Here is an 18,010-nt window from a genome sequence, read left to right as displayed (position 1 = left end):
AACCGCAGCTCCTCCTGACACCCGGTTCTGGGTCTCTGTCCCTGAAAACAGACTCCAGGCTGGTGACACTCGAAAGTGGAGGTCAGGTCCCCTACCATCATCACTCATGTGACCGCTTTCTCTCCTCCAGAGTCAGTGTGTCCTTCCTGCAGGGAGTAAACGCAATCTTCTCAGATATTTGAAAACAGGAAGACCCTAGCATCTAGCTGGGTTTCGGTCTCACAGGAACAATTACCAGCAATTTTTGGAAACCCCTGGGTCTGTGTGTGGTGCTGAGACGCCAGACCAAACCACAGCAGAGGCCAACACTGGGGTGGGTGGGGCAGCCTAACCGCTGTTCTGGGGTCTCAGCCAGGCTGGTCAAGCACATGACCTGTGCATCTGCTAAAACAGCATTTCTAAACCTGGGGGTTTGCAGTCTTCACGAAGCTCCACAGGTGATTCCCACGCACCATGGGGAGGACGTCCCTGTGACAAGCGTTCCTGATGCACCCCCACCCCCAGGCTCCTCCTCTGAAGGGAAAAGCCAGAGGGGGATGACAGAGGGCTCTGAGGAAGGCTGAGTGTGCATCTGATCCAGAGCAGTGGGGACCCTGAACCCAGACACTCCAAGGTTGTACTTTTCCAGGCAAGGTTGTGTGGGTGTATAGGAGTGTATATGCAGGTGTCTGTGTGTAGGAGTGTGTGTAGGTATGTGTGTGTAGGTATGTGTGTGTGTAGGTGTGTGTGTGTAGGGGTATGTATGTGTGTGTGTGTGTGTGTGCCTCTAGAAGGCAGAGGACTCAGCAGAGTTCAGGAAATAGAAATACAGAGGGAGGGGGACCACTAGGGAGGGAAGGAGGAGAAGGGAGGCAAGGAGAGAGGCAGAGGGCGGGGCCTGGGCAGAGACCCCGCCCCCGGGCCACGTGACCCAGCGAAGTACTCCTGCCCGGAGGCAGGCCCAGCACAGACTGGGAAGGACAGCAGAGCTCACGCAAGGACTGCAGGGCTTGTGAGCATATCTGGAGAGGAAGTTCTCCTCACAGAGGGACACAGCAGACGCAGGCACCATGGAGCCCCCGTCAGGCTCTGCAAGCAGGCAGCATGTGCCCTGGAGCAGGCTCCTGCTGGCAGGTGAGAGGGGACAGTTTTCAGGGAGGGGGCGGAGACTGGAGAATGAGAGCCTGGCTGGTCCCTGGGGGAGACAGGGCTCTGAGAGGGGACAGGGGCCTTCTGTTCAGACCTGAGGGCAGAGGGCAGCGGACTGGGGATGGAGGGGGCTCAGCCACAGGGGACTCTGCATGAGCTAGAGCTGGCGAGGGACGGGAAGACTCAACTGCTGTAGGTTTTACGAGTTATTCTTCACTGACCAGTTTGTTGATAATGATGACAATAATAACAGTTTATTATCTCACTACAGAAAAAGACACAACCAGTACAGTAAACACTGTCCTTACCCGGCTCCCTTAGAAACTAACAAATAAAACCAGCTGTGGAATTGCTGGGAACTCTCCTTCCTTCATCCCCAGGTACTAATGTCTGGAGCCTGGTCCAGGCCCTGCATTTCAAGCAGGATCAGACAAGCCCCTGCCCTCACAGAGCCCGCGCTCTGTGGAGGAAGACAGACAAGCAGAGAGATGGAGAGTGTGCTGGTGGGTGCTACAGGCGTCACACAGGAACCAGAGCGGGGAAGGGTCAGCAGTGAGCACACAGGGCCTTTACAGCAGCTGGTCGTTGTGGGGGTCATCTCCCGAGAGGCCCTGAGTGTGAGCAGGCATGTGAGGGCAGCAAGGGGGTGAGCCAGGGGACAGCTGGGGAAGCAGAGGAAAAAAGCCCAGAGGGGCTGAAGTGACTGGGGGTCATGCTGCTGACCTAAATCCACTCACACACATACATGCACACACACCCACACTAAGGCTGAGGGATGAAGAGACCAGCTCAAGACCCAGGGCACCATTTTCACATCCCCCACACAGGTCACAATATTAACCTATTTCTCTCTTTTCCCTCCTAGTCTCACTCTTAACTTTCTGGACCCCACCCACCACTGCCCAGCCTACTATTGAAACGGTGCCCCCCCTTGCTGCAGAAGGGTCCAATGTTCTTCTACTTGCCCACAACGTGTCAGAGAATCCTCTAGGCTATGCCTGGCACAGAGGAGAAAGGGTAGACAACACCCAGCTAATTGCATTGTATAGGGTAGATAATAATGCAACTACCAATGGGCCTGTGTACAGCGGACGGGAGACACTTTACCCTAACGGAACCCTGCTGATCTGGAACGTCACCCAGAGAGACACAGGATCCTACACCCTGCTCGTTACAAAGAATGATTTACAGACAGAAATACAGACTGGACACCTCCACGTTCACCGTGAGTGCTTCTCTGACCTCGGGGTGTTTGGCAGGCGGGGGCGGGGATGGAGTGTTGCGGTTGAATTCTGTTCACACTCGCAGGACTGACAGCCCAGGAAGTTGCCCCCATCCCCCTCTGCATTATGTCTCCTGTTGGGGTTTGAACATTCAGTGCAGGACACACCCTGTGGGGACAAACTCCAAAGGGTCAGAAATGCTTCCAGGAAGGGCTTCCAGGCCCTGCAGACACTGTGCAGAGAGAAGGACGGGCTAATGGAGGGACTCAGCAGAGGGACAGCACTCTCAGTCCAGCCCCCGGGACCCACCCATGACCAGGACCCTGAGGAAGACCCTGCAGGACTCAGGGAAGACCCTGGCCTGAGGGCCCCAGGGATCCTCACAGAGAAGCTCAGCCCCAGGAAGCCCCTCCCAGACCCTGTCCCAGGGCTCCTGCCTCCAGTGACACCGGGAAGCCTGTGACAAATCCCTAGGCTCCCAAGCTGGTCACCAGCCAGGGCTCAGCCCCGAGAGCCACATCCACACAGGGGCACAGCCTGGTCCTACTCCTGAGACTTGGCATGGGGAGCACACAGGTACAAGGTCCCCAGGAATCAACCAAATGCCCTGGGGGACTTGGAGATGCCAGAGAAATCTCAGCACCCCCAGAGAGGAACAGAGGAAGGAAGACACTCCTGGCAGCTCCTCGACCCCAGGGTGCAACCCAGGGAGCTCTCTCCCGACGCTGGTTGATGAAACCAGGATAGATGCCAGGTGGTCTCTGAATCCCACCCAGGTCTGTCCACCACTAAACGCTGCTGCACAATCGACCGCCGAGGAAGCCTGTGCTTGTCCCAGACATAGAGCAGGTGGCCTCACACTCTCTGAGCTCAGGTCCCCATGCATTCATCTTGCCATACACAAGCATGCCTTATTCTTCAAAGACTCTCTCTGGCTGAGAGGCGAAGGATGCCAGTTTTGTTGAAAGATGCTGTTAGAGGAGCTAAAGGTATAAAGAAAGTGAGAGTGTTAGTCGTTCAGTCGTGTCCTACTCTTTCCTACCCCATGGACTGTATGTAGCCCACCAGGCTACTCTCTCCATGGAATTCTCCAGGTAAGAATGCTGACTGGGTATCAATTCCCATCTCCAGGGGATCTTCCTGACCCAGGGATTGAACCCAGGTCTCCTGCACTGGCAGACAGATTCTTTACTGTCTGAGCCACCAGGGAAACTCAGGGGTGTGTACTCTCTGTTATTTCCACTGTGGTGCTACCCACACCCATCATCACCAGCAGCAACTCCAACCCTGGGAGCACGAGGACACTGTGGTGTTAACATGTGGAGCAGAGACTCAGAACATCTCCTACATGTGGTGGATCAACAGTCAGAGCCTCCCCAAGAGCACCAGGCTGGAACTGTCCGAGGACAAGAGGACTCTCACAGTAGTCACCGTGACAAGGAATGACACAGGACCCTATGTGTGTGAAGCCCGGAACCCAGCGAGTGTCAGCCGCAGTGACCCATTCATCCTGGATGCCCTCTGTTTTTGTGTGGTCCAGGCTGACCTGCTGAATCTACAGTGCCTGAGGCCGGGCCATATCCATCCCTCTCAGGTCCGAGTATATGGGCCATCACCCCTGGACACCAAAACTGGCCATGACTTCCTGTCCCAGGCAAGTCCAGGCAGGTCCACTTTGAATGAAGCCAGGGAGGGGACGGGCTGCTCTGTGTTGGTGGCTGAGGATCACCAGAATATGATGGGAGAAACAAATTAACGTCAGACTCACAATGAGTGAGCATGAAGGGTAATGATTGCAAATTTTTCAGACAAGCATGTGAACAGCTCAGAAGGACCCAGGGGTCCCAGTACAGACCAGGAACTTCCCTTCCCTCTGATTGCACCACGTGTGGCTTTCTGCTCTTTGCTCCAAATGGTCCGGACACCCCACCACTTCCCCCTCAGACTCCTCTGACCACCCAGAGGGTACCTCAAGCTCTCCTGCCACACAGCCTCTTACCCAGCCACACAGCGCTCCCAGCTTGTCAGTGTGAGGCCCCGGCAATGCGCCCAGGCTCTCTATCCCCAATCACAACATGTACTCTCAGGTCCTGCACTCCCTGTCTGGCCTGGATAGCACCACAGTCAGAAAATCAAGGTTCCCAGGGCTGATAGCACAGAGCTATCCAGTACTAGAGTGTTGTCCCAACAACCAGACAAGGGTCCCCCTGGGGTGATCTGGGGGTCAGAGGAGATGTGCATTCGTCTCTTTCCCGTTGTCACCTGAACAAAGACCCAGGGCCTTCCTCACAGTGACCTTTACAGAGGTCACTGGGCCCCGAGACTGCGGAGGGAGCAAGGCCCAGGCCCCTGACCCACTCTCATCAGTCACCCCTCTCTCTCTCCACAGCCCCGGTGGCACGGCCCTCCCTCCAAGCCAGCAACACCACAGTCACAGAACACGAGGGCCCCGTGGTCCTGACCTGCCTCACAGATGAGACTGGGGTCTCCATACGCTGGTTCTTCAAAGGCCAGAGTCTCCTCCTTGCAGAGAGGATGACACTGTCCTCAGACAACAGCACCCTCACCATAGACCCCGTCAGCAGAGAGGACACCGGGGATTATCAGTGTGAGGCCTCCAACAGGGGCAGCTCCAGCAGAAGCAACCCCCTCAGGCTGCGTGTGACCTGTGAGTGACCACTATCATCGCCTTCCGTCTTAGTCGTTCAGTGGTGTCCGACTCTTTGTGACACCACAGGCTTGAGCTCACTAGACTACTCTGTCCATGGGATTTCCCAGGCAAGAACCCTGGAGTGGGGTGCCATTTGCTACTCCAGGGGATCATCCTCACCCAAGGATGGAACCCGTGTCTACTGCACTGCAGGCGCTCTTCCCGTATAGGCCACCAGGGAAGCCCATTTTAACCTGGACAACCTTCCTTTATTAACTCCAACAATTAGCCTATCATCTCATTTCCTCCACTTCAAGCAGTTGGAACGTGTGCTGTCTTTCCCCTCCTCACCCCCTGATTTCTCGTTGCCAAGACCGCTGGAAGCAGCACTAAAATCAGTCCCTGGGACTTCCTGGGCAGCCCAGTGGTTAAGACTCCACCTTCCACTGCAGAGGTTGCTGTGACCTCCTCGAGGGGATCTTCCCCACCCGGGACTGGGTCCCTGTGTCCTATGTCTCCTGATTGGCAGGTGGGATCGTTACCACTAGTGCCTGCTGGGAAGCCCCGGTGAGTCACAAACACTAACCCTCCTCTTCCTTAAGTGCACCGTGGGGTGTGGTGTGAACTCTATAGAGCTGTGTGAATACGCGCCCCAGTGAAGGTGGGATCACAGCAGATGTGTTCAGGCAGGAGGTGTCAGTGTGCTAGCTGGCACTGCTGTGACTGCGGGCTTGCCGGCACACTCGACTCCACGTCCCTCCCCCTGTCTTTCTTAGTTGCGCCGTCGTCTCTACAGTGGAAGTGACGCCATTTCTCCCCAGGATGGGCTGTGGTCATGTGTGGTGAGAGATGGGGGCCTTGAGGACTGTAATTTGCGCAACATAATCTACGACTGCGTGTTGTCTGTTGGCCGGTTAGGTCTCTCGTTTGCAGTGCTCTCACGGCCTCTAGTTTCTCACTGAAATTCCTTCTGACTGCCGCATCCATCATTGAAAGCTGGGTGTTGTCGTGTCACTGTTGTGACTGAGCTGTTTCTCCCCTCGATGCTGTCCATTTTGATTCACAAATCTGGTGGTGTTAGGTGCATGATGCTTATAATTGTTCAATTTCCTTGGTGAATGGAAAGTTTTCTCGATATGTAAGGTCTTACTTTGTCTCTTGTAGGCTTTTTTTATTTAGAGATTATTGTATCACATACTCATACAGCCACCACAATTCTCTTTTTATTGCTATTTGCATAGAATATCTTTTTCCAACCTTACTTCAACCTTCTATGTCTTTGTATCTAAAGTGAGTCCCTTGAAGAGAGTATAGAGATGGGTCATAATTTTAATCCATTCTGTGATTCTCTGCCTTTAATTTGAAGGTTGAGGCTATCTGTGAATCAAATACTTCCCGATAGCAAAGAGCTTCTGCCATCTCGCTACTTGGTATTTGTCCTATTAATTCCTCTATTTCTTCCTCTTTGGTAGTTAAGTGATTGCCAGGATCCAGCCCCGGTGGATCCAGGGTATTCAAAGTGGGGACGGAGTCGGAGTCTGGGAAAGGACTATTTAATTAGAAATATAAAGAGATTAGGAAAGAATAGTGTAGTAGGAAAATTAGTGGAGAAAAGAGGCTGAATAACTTGGTTTATGCAGAAAACTAATAAGACCTCGAGACAAGAGGTTTGTATCATCTACGTTAGGCCACTGATGCCCACTTGAATAGAGGAGGGTGCCCTGCCTTGGGCTCCCTCTCCTGTGGATCTTAGAAGCCAGGGCAAGTAAGTAGACTTGACGAGCCTCCGCGCTTCAGATGTGAATTCAGCCGGAAAAGGGGAGAAAAGAACGACATGGGGGAGCCCAGTATCGGTGCAAGACTCACAACTTTATTTTCAAAATCAGCTTATATACCCCAAATTGTGCATAAAGAAATAATGGAATATGCAGAGTTATGCAGGGGCAGCAGTCCTGACCCTCATTGAGACCAGGCTTCCTTTTTGCATACCTTCCCATATACAAAAGATCTCAGGTGGTTTACATTATCTTCTGGCCAAGAGGCCTGTTAACATTTTTATGGCTCTCTTCCTAGATAAATGTCTATCAACCAGAAAAACTCTTTTTTTCCTAGAAGAGTTTTTCCTTTACTTTGCATCACCCTCAAAGTACTAAAAGTTACATTCCTGTAGAACAAAGGTGCAGTGGGTTATAATAAAGTACTTAACTCAAAGATCTAATGTTGCTAATACCAGGTCTACTACCTGTTTTTTCTATATACCAACAATATCAACAAATAAAAGATGAAAATTTGGCAGCAAGTATTGGCTCAACAAATGAAACCTTTAATCAGTCCTATTCTAATGATTTTGACTCCTCGGAAGCCCCTACATTCCTAGGATGTTTTAAGCTTCCTGTGCCTCTCCGGGTCGTGAGGCCACAAACAATCACATGCTCAGCTGCAAGAGTCCAGCAGGCAGGCTAGAAAGCCATCAGAGTGGTTTTTATTGAAACACTCTTATTATGCCCAGGAGATTTATTATCTAAAAAGCTCTAAATTAACTTCTTCCAGAAGAAGGTGGTGGAGAGACAGCCCCCGTTAATGTCAGAAGAGTAGGTGGAAAGCATAACACAGTAAAGCAGGCAGACTCTGGTTTTGGGGGGTGGATGCTCAGGAAATTCCAGGGGGAACCCCTGAAGCCTGATCACGCACTTGTGTTTTGTCAGGCTTCCTTCCTCATGAGCTTTGCCACGGGCGGGATTCCTCATGCTGGCTCTCGGCAAATGATTTCCTTTCTTAGGTGTCATTTTGATTCTGTCTTTCCCTTTCCACATACATCTCAGTTCTTTTCATAGGGGCTAACTTGAAGATGACAATTTATATCTTAAACATGTATCTATCTAGTTGAAATATCAACTAGATTCTATGATGTATAAGACAAACGAGGTGCTCCTACACATCTCCATCCCCCCAGTTTTATACACCTATGGTCATAAATTTCAGTCATCCTTTGCAATGTGTGTCCATTATATAGATTTATAAATATTGTTCCATGAAATACCTTTGAAATGAGAAGGAAAAACAAATGATTGCAAGAAAGACAAAAATATTGGCTTAAATGAGATAGCTGCCTTGGATCACTCTTAGCACTGTTCTTTTTTCTTTAATTAATTTTTTATTGAAGGATAATTGCTTTACAGAATTTTGTTTTCTGTCAAACCTCAACATGACTCGGCCATAGGTGTACATTTACCCCTCTCTTTGGAACCTCCCTCCCCATCCCCTCTAGGTTGATACACAGCCGAGGTCTGAGTTTCCTGAGCCATACAGCAATTTCCCATTGGCTATCTATTTTGCATATGGTAATTTAAGTTTCCATGTTACTCTTTCCATGCATCTCACCCTCTCCTCCCCTCTCCCCATGTCTATAAGTCTATTCTCTGTGTCTGTTTCTCCATTCCAGCCCTGTAAGTAAATTCTTCAGGACCATTTTTCTAGATTCCATATATATGCGTTAGAATACGGTATTTATCTCTCTTTTTCTGACTTACTTCACTCTGTATAATAGGTTCTAGGTTCATCCACTTCATTAGAACTGACTCAAAGGCGTTCCTTTTTGTGGCTGAGTATATTCCATTGTGTCTATGCACCACAATTTCTTTATCCATTCATCTGTCGAAGGACATCTAGGGTGCTTCCATGTTCTAACTCTTGTAAATACTGCTTCAGTGAACAGTGGGTTACATGTATCTTTTTCAATTTTGGTTTCCTCAGGATATGTGCCCAGCAGTGGGATTGCTGGGTCATATGGTGGTTTTATTCCTAGTGTTTTAAGGAGTCTCCATTCTGTCTTCCATAGTGGCTGTATCAATTTACATTCCCACCAACAGTACAAGAGCATTCCCTTTTCTCCACACTGTCTCCAACATTTATTGTTTATCGACTTTTTGATGATGGCCATTCTGACTGGTGTGAAGTGATATCTCATTGTAGTTTTGATTTGGATTTCTCTAAGAATGAGCCATGCTGAGCTTCTTTTCATGTGTTTGTTAGCCATCTCTATGCAACCTAGATAGCATATTCAAAAGCAGAGGCGTTACTTTGCCAACAAAGGTGCGTTTAGTCAAGGCTATGGTTTTCCAGTGGTCATGTATGGATGTGAGAGTTGAACTGTGAAGAAAGCTGAGCACCGAAGAATTGATGCTTTTGAACCGTGGTATTGGAGAAGACTCTTGAGAGTCCCTTGGACTGCAAGGAGACCCAACCAATCCATTCTGAAGGAGATCAGCCCTGGGATTTCTTTGGAGGGAATGATGCTGAAGCTGAAACTCCAGTACTCTGGCCACCTCATGCAAAGAGTTGACTCATTGGAAAAGACTCTGATGCTGGGAGGGATTGGGGGCAGGAGGAGAAGGGGGCGACAGAGGATGAGATGGCTGGATGGCATCACTAACTCGATGGGTGTGAGTCTGAGTGAACTCTGGGAGTTGGTGATGGACAGGGAGGCCTGGAGTGCTGCGATTCATGGGGTCGAAAAGAGTCGGACACGACTCAGTGACTGAACTGACTGACTGACTGATGTCTTCTCTGGAGAAGTGTCTGTTTTAGGTCTTTTCCCCACTTTTTGATTGGGTTGGGTTTTTTTTTTTTTTCTTGTATTGAGTTGTATGAGCTGCTTGTATATTTTGGAAATTAACCCTTTGTCAGTTATTTAATTTGCTATTATTTTCTCCCATTCTGAGAGTTATATTTTCTCCTTGCTTATAGTTTCCTTTGCTGTGCAAAAGCTTTTAAGTTTAATCAGGTCCCACTTGTTTACTTTTGTTTTTATTTCCAGGCTCTAGGAGGTGGGTCATAGAGGATCTTGCTTTGGTTTATGTCATCGAGTGTTCTGCCTATGTTTTCCTCTAAGAGTTTTATAGTTTCTGGTCTTATATTAAAGTCTTTAATTCATTTTGAGTTTATCTTTGTGTGTTGTGTTAGGAATTCTTCCAAGTTCATTCTTTTACCTGTAGCTGTCCAGTTTTCCAGCACCATTTATTGAAGAGGCTGTCTTTGCCCATTCTATAGTCTTGCCTTCTTTGTCAAAAAAAAAAAAAAAGGGTACCGATAGGTGCCGGAGTTTGTTTGGGGGCTTTCTGTCTTGTTTCATTGGCCTATGTTTCTTTCTATGTATGGTCCTGGCACACAAAAAATTATGTGTTTTTGTGCCAGTACCATACTGTCTTGATGACTGTAGCTTTGTAGTATAGTCTGAAGTCAGGAAGGTTGATTCCTCCTGCTCCATTCTTCTTTCTCAAGACTGCTTTGGCTATTTGGGGTCTTTTCTGTTTCCATATGAATTGTGAAATTTTTTTGTTCTAGTTCTGTGAAAATTGTCATTGGTAGTTTGACAGGGATCACATGGAATCTGTAGATTGCATTTGGTAGTATCATCATTTTCACAGTATTGGTTCTTCGTACCCAGGAACATGGAGTATCTCTCCATCTGTTTCTGTCCTCTTTGATTTCCTTCATTAGTATCTTATACTTTTCTGGGTACAGTTCTTTTGTCTCCTGAGGTAAGTTTATTCCTAGATATTTAATTCCTTTTGTTGCTAAGATGAATGGGATTGATTCCTTAATTTCTCTTTCTGATTTTTCAATGTTAGTTTATAGAAATGCAAGTGGTTTCTCTGTATTGATTTTTTATTTGCAACTTTGCTAAATTCATTGATTAACTCTAGTAAATTTCTGATAGTGTCTTTAGGGTTTGCTATGTACATTATCCTGTCATCTGCAAACAGTGAGAGCTTTACTTCTTCTTTTCCCATCTGTATTGTCTGTTTTAACCTCTCCTTTTTCATTTCTAATTTTGTTGATTTGATTCTTCTCTCTTTTTTTCTTGATGAGTCTGGCTAAAGTTTGTCAATTTTGTTTATTTTCTCAAAGAAGGACCTTTTAGTTTTATTCCTCTTTACTATTATTTCTTTCATTTCTTTTTCATTTATTTCTGCTCATATCTTGATGATTTATTTCCTTCTACTCATTTTGGGGGGGTTTGTTCTTTTTGCAGTTGTTTTAGGTGTAAAGTGAAGTAGTCTATTCAATGTTTTCCTTGTTTCTTGAGGTAGGATTGTATTGCTATTAACTTCCCTCTGAGAACTGCTTTTGGATTATGAGACTATTATGAAAACTATATGGCAATAAAATGGATAGCCTGGAAGAAATGGACAGATTCTTAGAAAAGTTCAGTCTTGGACTGAACCAGGAAAACTGGTTCAGTCTTCCTGATTCAACCAGGAAGAAATAGAAATCACAAACAACCCCATTACAAGCACTGAAATTGAAGCTGTAATCAAAAATCTCCCAAAAAAGAAAAGTCCAGGACCAAATGGCTTCACAGGAGAATTCTGTCAAACATTTAGAGAAGAGCTAATGCCTATCCTTCTAAAACGCTTTCAAAAAATTGCAGAGGAAGGAAGACTTCCAAACTCATTCTATGAGGCCACCATTATTCTGATACCAAAACCAGACAAAGACAACACTAAAAAAGAACACTATGGGCCAATATCACTGATGGGCAGAGACGCAGAAATCCTCAACAAGATTTTAGCAAACAGAGTTCAGCAACACATCAAGAAGTTCATAAACCATGATCAGGTTGGGTTTATTCCAGTGATGCAAGGATTCTTCAATATACGCTAAGCAATCATGTGATATATCATATTAACAAATTGAAAGATAAAAACCATATGATCATCTCAATAGATGCAGAAAAAGCCTTTGACAAAATTCAGCACCCATTTATGGTGACAACTCTTCAGAAAATGGGCATAGAAGGAACCTGCCTCAACATAGTAAAGGCCATATATGAGAAGCCTACAGCAAACATTATTGTCAATGGTGAAAAACTGAAAACACTCCCCCTAAGATCAGAAACAAGACAAGGTGTCCACTTCCAGCACTATTATTCAGCATCGATCTGGAAGTCCTAGCTACAGCAGTCAGAGAAGAGAACGAAAGAAAAGGAATCCAGATGGGAAAGGAAGTAAAGCTCTCACTGGAATGTATTTTTCCATCCTCTCACTTTCAGTCTGCCTGTCTTTAGGTCTGAAGTGGGATTCTGGTGGACCGCGTATATATGGGTCTTGTGTTTGTATCCATTCAGCCAGTGTGTCTTTTGGTTGGGGCTGCCAGCGATCAGCTGTTTCGCTGTCCGCATCCGTGTTCTGCGTGGTTCTGTATATTCTTCTCCGCTGGTCGGGTCCTCCTCTCCACTCTCAGCTGATGTTCTGCATGCACTTCTGTCTCTGAAGGTGTGTTCCTGATGCATCTGTGCAGAGAGACGTACTCCACGTCCCCCACCTTGGTCTTCTCCTGACCACTGTTCTTTATACATTCCTATGGCTTTGAGTTACTGTCCAGTGTTTGAACAGTCATCTTAAAGGATCCCCTTTACGTTTCATATGAGGCACGTCTCCAAGGAATAAACTCCCTTGACTATTGTTTATCTAGGAAAGTCCTAATTTGAGCTTCACTGAAGAAGACTTTTTCTGGGCATTGCTTTCCTGGTTGAAATCTTCCATGTAGGACTTAATTCAGTCATCCCAATATCTTCTGGCGCCCTGGTCTCTGATGTGAAATTTGCTTTTCACCTTGTTGAAGATCCATTGTGCATGATAAGCCACTTCTCCCTTGCAATTTAATCACTTCCTCTTTCCCTCAGTATTTCAGCAGTTTGACTAAATTGTGTCACAACATCAGTATCGTGAAAGATACTTTTGTGGAGCCCTGAACCACCCTTGATAGGTAATCTCTCATCTAGCTTGAAAAGTTTTAAGCCATTAATTTTAAACATTTTTTTTCACTGCTTTCATCTCTCTCTTCTACTTTAAAAACTGCCATTCTGCATATGTTTGTCCACTTGATGGAATTCTGCATAATACTTTGCCTGGAGTCACCAGTCCCCATTTTTTTTTCCTTTCTAATCCCCAGTCTGAATAATTTCTTTTCTTTTTTCCTACACATTCATGGATTCTTTCTTCTACCTGCTCAAATGTGCTGAGGAATCACCCTTCCAAGTTATTGTTTTCACTTCTTATGCTTCAGCTCCAAATTTTCTTCAACCCTGTTTAAATAATTTAACAACGAGGAAGAAAACATCTTTCTTGAGAAGCAGGTTCTCCTTAGACCTGCCCAATATGGAGACAGCCATCCCCTCACACTGAGGACTCCAGTGCTTTAGACATGGACCTTGATTATCTAGCTAGCTGAGTCAGTCTCAGACAAGCACATTAGGAGTGGAAAACCAGAACAGACAGGAGGCTAGTTTTGGACCCTGAGAAGGAAGGCTCATCTCTCGGAGCTCTCAGGTGGGATCAGCCAAGGAACTGGACTTGTCCTCAAGTTTGATGTCCCCTCTTCCCTCTCTAGGGCCTTCACAGGTGGGGCTAGTGGTAAACAACCAAAGAACCTGCCTGCCAGTGCCTATCCCTGAGACTAAGAGATGCAGGTTCGAAACCTGGGTCGGGAAGATCCCCTGGAGGAGGAAATGGCAACTCACTCCAGTATTCTTACCTGGAGAATTCCATGGACAGAGGCATCAGTCCAAGTGATCTGGAACCACAGGGGAAGGTCATGCTCTTCGGTAGTCAGTCCCTACCTCTTAGAAAGCCCATGAGCATTCCAGTCCAGGGGCAAACAGATCAGGTGACATGGGGACATGCATCCAGTGGTCAGTGAATTGATGAGCGGAGTTTACAGCTCCCTGAGAAGGCGATGCTGCCCCACACAGTCAACAGTGTCAGGACAGAGGATGCAGGATCCCCCCAGTGTAGAGTCTCCCCACGTCAGAGTCTGCAGATGAGACCCCAGCTCCCCAGCTGGGCACTCTAAGTGACCCTCAACACCTCTACACCTTCCCTCATGATTTCTCAGGAAGTGGGTGTGTAATGAAAGCAAATGATGAGGATGTGGTCTTCATTCAGAGCCTGTAGAACAATGTGTCCAATTAATTGTTCAAAACTTAGCTCATCTTGTCTTAGTTTGGTTGCTATTTGTGAGAGTTGTTTGACTGTGGGCAGCACACTGGATCTTGTGCCTCAGTTTCCTCATCTTAAACCTGGAGAACAGCTGGATGTTAAGGCTGTTCAGAGGCTGTTCACCAGGAAGTTGATGAGATTAAAATCCTTCTCTGGGTCCCTCCACAGAGTCAGCATGCAAGAAACATTTTCACTGGTGATATTTTGGTTTTCAACAGGGTGGTTTTTGACTGTAAAGCCAAACAACTTGCTTGCATTTTGTTGCACCCGCTACTAGTTCTGTGGCTTCCGGTGATCTACTGAACTACTGTGTGTCTCAGATCTGTGTGTACAGTGGGGATGACAGCCCCTCCCTCATGCGGATGCAAAGAGCCGGGTGTGAAGGATTTCCCCCTGTGCCAGTCGCACAGGAGGAGCTGGAAACATTGGCTCATATGATTAACCAGTCAGTGTTAGTGGACTGGAGAGGACCTGCCCTCCACCACCCACAATAGTGATGGAAAGAAAAAATCAGAGGGCGGGGGCATAATGTGAGATGAAAAGAGTCCTTCAGAGGAAAATGAACAGGACATGGAACTGGCTACCGTGAGAGAATGGAGAGTGAGAGCAAGTCCAGGGCTTCAAATCTGAATAAGAGGAAAATGATGCAACCACGTGCGGTGGGAGAGTTGGGAGGACACTGTGATGACAAAACATGCAACCATACGGGGCTCAGAGCATTTCCTTCCTCCTAACCAGGCCCTCCCGTCAGACTCCTCTGGGTGTTCCCTCCAGTGAACTCGGACCTCATTTCCCCTCTCTCTTCTTATTCTGCTCTCAGGGCAAGAAAACAGCCGAGCCCTCGGCGTGGGGGCCATTACTGGCATCGTGATTGGGGTCCTGCTTGTGCTGACGCCGCTGGCTGTCCTGGGGCGTTTCATTTTCCTTCACAGGTACGGTGGCATTCCCAGATGCTGCTGCTGCCCCAGGTTGACCCTAGTCCTAGAGGAGGGACACCCCATCCTCCAATTTCCGGCCTGGATCTCCAGGACCTCCCCACTTCCCCATGGATATTCTCTCTCATCCTTTAGTTCCTGCCTCACCTGGCATTGACCTGTGGCAGCTTCCTTAACACCGTCCTCATTTATTTTGTTATTTAGTCACGAAGTTGTGTCCATCTCTTTTGCCACTCCTTGGACTCCTCTGTCCATGGAATTTCCAGGCAGGAATACTGGAGCGGGTTGCCATTTGCTTCCCCAGGGAATCTTCCTGACCTAGGGATCGAACCTGCGTCTCCTGCATTGGCAAGCGGATTCTTTACCTCTGAGCCACCAGGGAAGCCTCATTTATCAGTTAACACAACTAAGACCCCTGCATGTCCTAGTTCCCTATATGTAGGCTGACAGGTAGTAAGTACTGAGAGAAAGGTATCTCTTCCTGTATATTTAAATGCAGCTACTCTGTGAGGGGCAGTCACAGGGCCAGGATCTGAGGGGCATCCTGACCAAGGTCACGCGTGGCCAGAGAGTGGAAGTCTGGACAGGCCAGGTGTGGTCAAATGCCCCCAGCTGGCAGATGCATTAACGACACCCCCGATGCATGAGACAGAACATCGTGCCGGGTCAGCGGGTGGTGGGATGTCTTTACACTTCAGGTCCAGGTGATGGAGACAGAGGACAAGGCCGCCGTCACATTTCAGCAGCTCCCGGGTGAGGGCAGGGGGCCACAGCAGCGACACTGCCCGCAGTGAGACCCCAGAGTCGCTGGCTTCCCTTTCCTCCCCACGCACTGGCCCTGCTCTCTCCATAAACATGATGTGTCCACTCAGACAAAGCCTTGTGTGGATGGATGCCTTTCCCAGAGCCCTGGTCCCTTCGTTGGCCACTTTCTTCTGAACTCTATTAGCCTATGGTGCTCCCCCTCTGGACTCAGCCAGATACGGCTTCTTAAGGACTTTCCTCAGCGTCCTTGCTGGGCCCTCCCCTCTAAGCGGCCTTGGTGGAGAAAAGAGGTGTCCAGCCCCTGCTTGGAGGTGGGGATCCTCCTGTCCCATGTTCTAACGCCAAAGCCTTGACCTCCATCTACACTCCTCACAAATACGCATGTTTTTCTTCCCTAACCCCGGCTGCCTGCACAACAGACGGAAGTGGCCCCCAGCGTCCACCTCAGGTGAGTGTCTGTTCAGCCCAGGACAGCGGGGCGCCCCGGGCAGGCCCTGCCCTGTCTGTTCCTGCCTGCCTCCCCCAGGGTCTCTGGCCCTTTCTCTGGGGCTTCAGCACAGGGGACCATGACTGGCTAGTCTGCTTGTCCTGTGAATTATAATCCTGGGAGGCCCCCTCGCCCTCACTAGGGCCTGAAATTACCAGTGTCTCTCCCTTGGTGGGGCTCTTTCTCCCATGGTTCTACAGAAGGTGGACTCTCTCAGCCTCTCCTGAGAGCATGGTCTAAGCTTCCTCACATGCTCGGTGGTAACTCCTGTCTCCTCCCAGGACGTGGTCCCTCTGGCAGCTCTGTCTCCCCGGTGAGTACATCCCTTCCTTGTCTCTTCTCCCCAGCGTCCCTGCCTCACAGGCTCAGGGCAGGGGGCCTGTCCAACCCTGACGCACTGTGCTGACCCCTTTCACTCGAGGGTAGTTGAAAGTCGCTCAGTCGTGTCCAGCCTTTGTGACCCCATGGACTGTAGACCGCCAGGCTCCTCTGTCCATGGATTTCTCCAGGCAAGAATTCTGGAATGGGTAACCATTGCCTTCTCAAGGGCATCTCCTTGACCCAGGGATCGAGCCTGGGTCTCCTTCATTGCAGGCAGATTCTTTGCCTTCTGAGCCACCAGGGAAGCTCATAAGAGTAGTTAGGACATGGCTAGTCCCACCAAGCTGGGAGCTGGATCCACTTCAGGGACGGGACCACCCACCACCTTATCCAGAGGCTGCCCCGGTCCCCTCACTTGACCTCAGGAGAACCTTGGGGTCGAACCAGGAGGAGAGTGGGTACTGGATCATCAGTCAGGGGAGCCAGGCTAACCAGAGTGGGAAACAGAGCCCAGAGAGGATTGGGGTGGGGGCTGCAGGCTTGGAGATGGCTGATCGGGAGAAATGACTCTCCTTCCCTCTCCTCTGATGCCTCCTTCCTCCATGCCCAGGCCTCCCGACCTGATGCCAGGCCTCCAGCTCCCATCTACCAGGTGAGTGTGGGGATCCAGGGTCTGGTCCCATAAGCCCAAGGGGCAGAGGGAATGCCCCCTGCACAGCTGGCTGTGTTTGAAGGTCCAAGAAATAGCAGGAAAGATGGAAAGGGGACGAAGGTGAGGTGGGTCTGGACCAAAAGCCTCTGATACAAACAGACCCTGGGTGACCCGGGGCTGGGAAGTCCCTGGGAAGCCATCTGAGAAGGTTACATGAGCTTGGAGGCGTCGGTTTTCTTTTGTAGGAATTACTACGCCCCGACACAGACGTTTACTGTCATATCAGCCACAAAGCAGATGTGGGACCTTAGTTCCTCCAGACACATCTCTTTAACAGACTGTGGGAAAGAGCTTACCTGAGACCCAAGACCTGAGTGAGGTCAAGAGGAAGAGCTTGAGGCAGAGAACCAGCTCTGAGACCTGAGGCTATTGGGGAACCGGGGCCCAGGCTCAGGGTCCTCCTGGATGCCTGGACACCCTGACAGGCTGCCCTGAACTCTAGATGAACCAGAACTCAGGCTGCGATTCACATAATGGGGGGGAGGTCCCAACAGGGCAGCTCTGGGCTTGTGACCCACTGCGGACCACCGGAGAGATCTGAATAAAGAGCACTTTCCTTCTGGTTGCAAAATATAGTGCCCTTGGGTCCTGTCCAGCAAGAAATTCACCTGAATCTCTGCTCCGGTATCTCCATGGTTCCTCAGGGAACGCAATAGCTCTAGTTACCTGGCCTCTGCATCTATTCCCTGGGGGAAAGGAAGGGGAAGAATGTGAGAATGGAGGGAGGGGGCATGCTAACAGGAAAGGAGGGTCACCAGACCCTTCGCAGCCACGTGGGCATCGGCAG

The 18,010-nt window shown here is 49.0% G+C and overlaps 1 protein-coding gene across 3 annotated transcripts; it reads left to right on the top strand.

Annotated features, from left to right (window-relative positions):
- The first annotated feature begins 941 nt into the window (after window positions 1–941).
- On the top strand, window positions 942–17,794 carry LOC101105020 (carcinoembryonic antigen-related cell adhesion molecule 3-like). Of its 3 annotated transcripts, none has more exons than XM_027978402.3 (8): window positions 942–1,113; window positions 1,994–2,353; window positions 4,741–5,019; window positions 14,824–14,935; window positions 16,123–16,151; window positions 16,472–16,503; window positions 17,122–17,163; window positions 17,409–17,794. In XM_027978402.3, exons 1-8 carry the CDS (start codon window positions 1,050–1,052, stop codon window positions 17,472–17,474), a joined length of 984 nt encoding a protein of 327 aa, XP_027834203.1. In that variant the 5' UTR covers window positions 942–1,049; the 3' UTR covers window positions 17,475–17,794. The 3 variants fall into 3 exon arrangements, with proteins under 3 accessions (XP_027834203.1, XP_042086908.1, XP_042086909.1); XM_042230974.2 differs by having other exon boundaries at window positions 16,391–16,503; window positions 17,409–17,592; XM_042230975.1 differs by lacking the exon at window positions 14,824–14,935.
- The last annotated feature ends 216 nt before the right edge of the window (window positions 17,795–18,010 follow it).

This window comes from Ovis aries, chromosome 14 (assembly GCF_016772045.2).
Source record: "Ovis aries strain OAR_USU_Benz2616 breed Rambouillet chromosome 14, ARS-UI_Ramb_v3.0, whole genome shotgun sequence".
Taxonomy (NCBI): domain Eukaryota; kingdom Metazoa; phylum Chordata; class Mammalia; order Artiodactyla; family Bovidae; genus Ovis; species Ovis aries.
The sequence above is the reverse complement of the archived record's forward strand: the minus strand, read 5'-3'. Positions and strand labels throughout refer to the sequence as shown.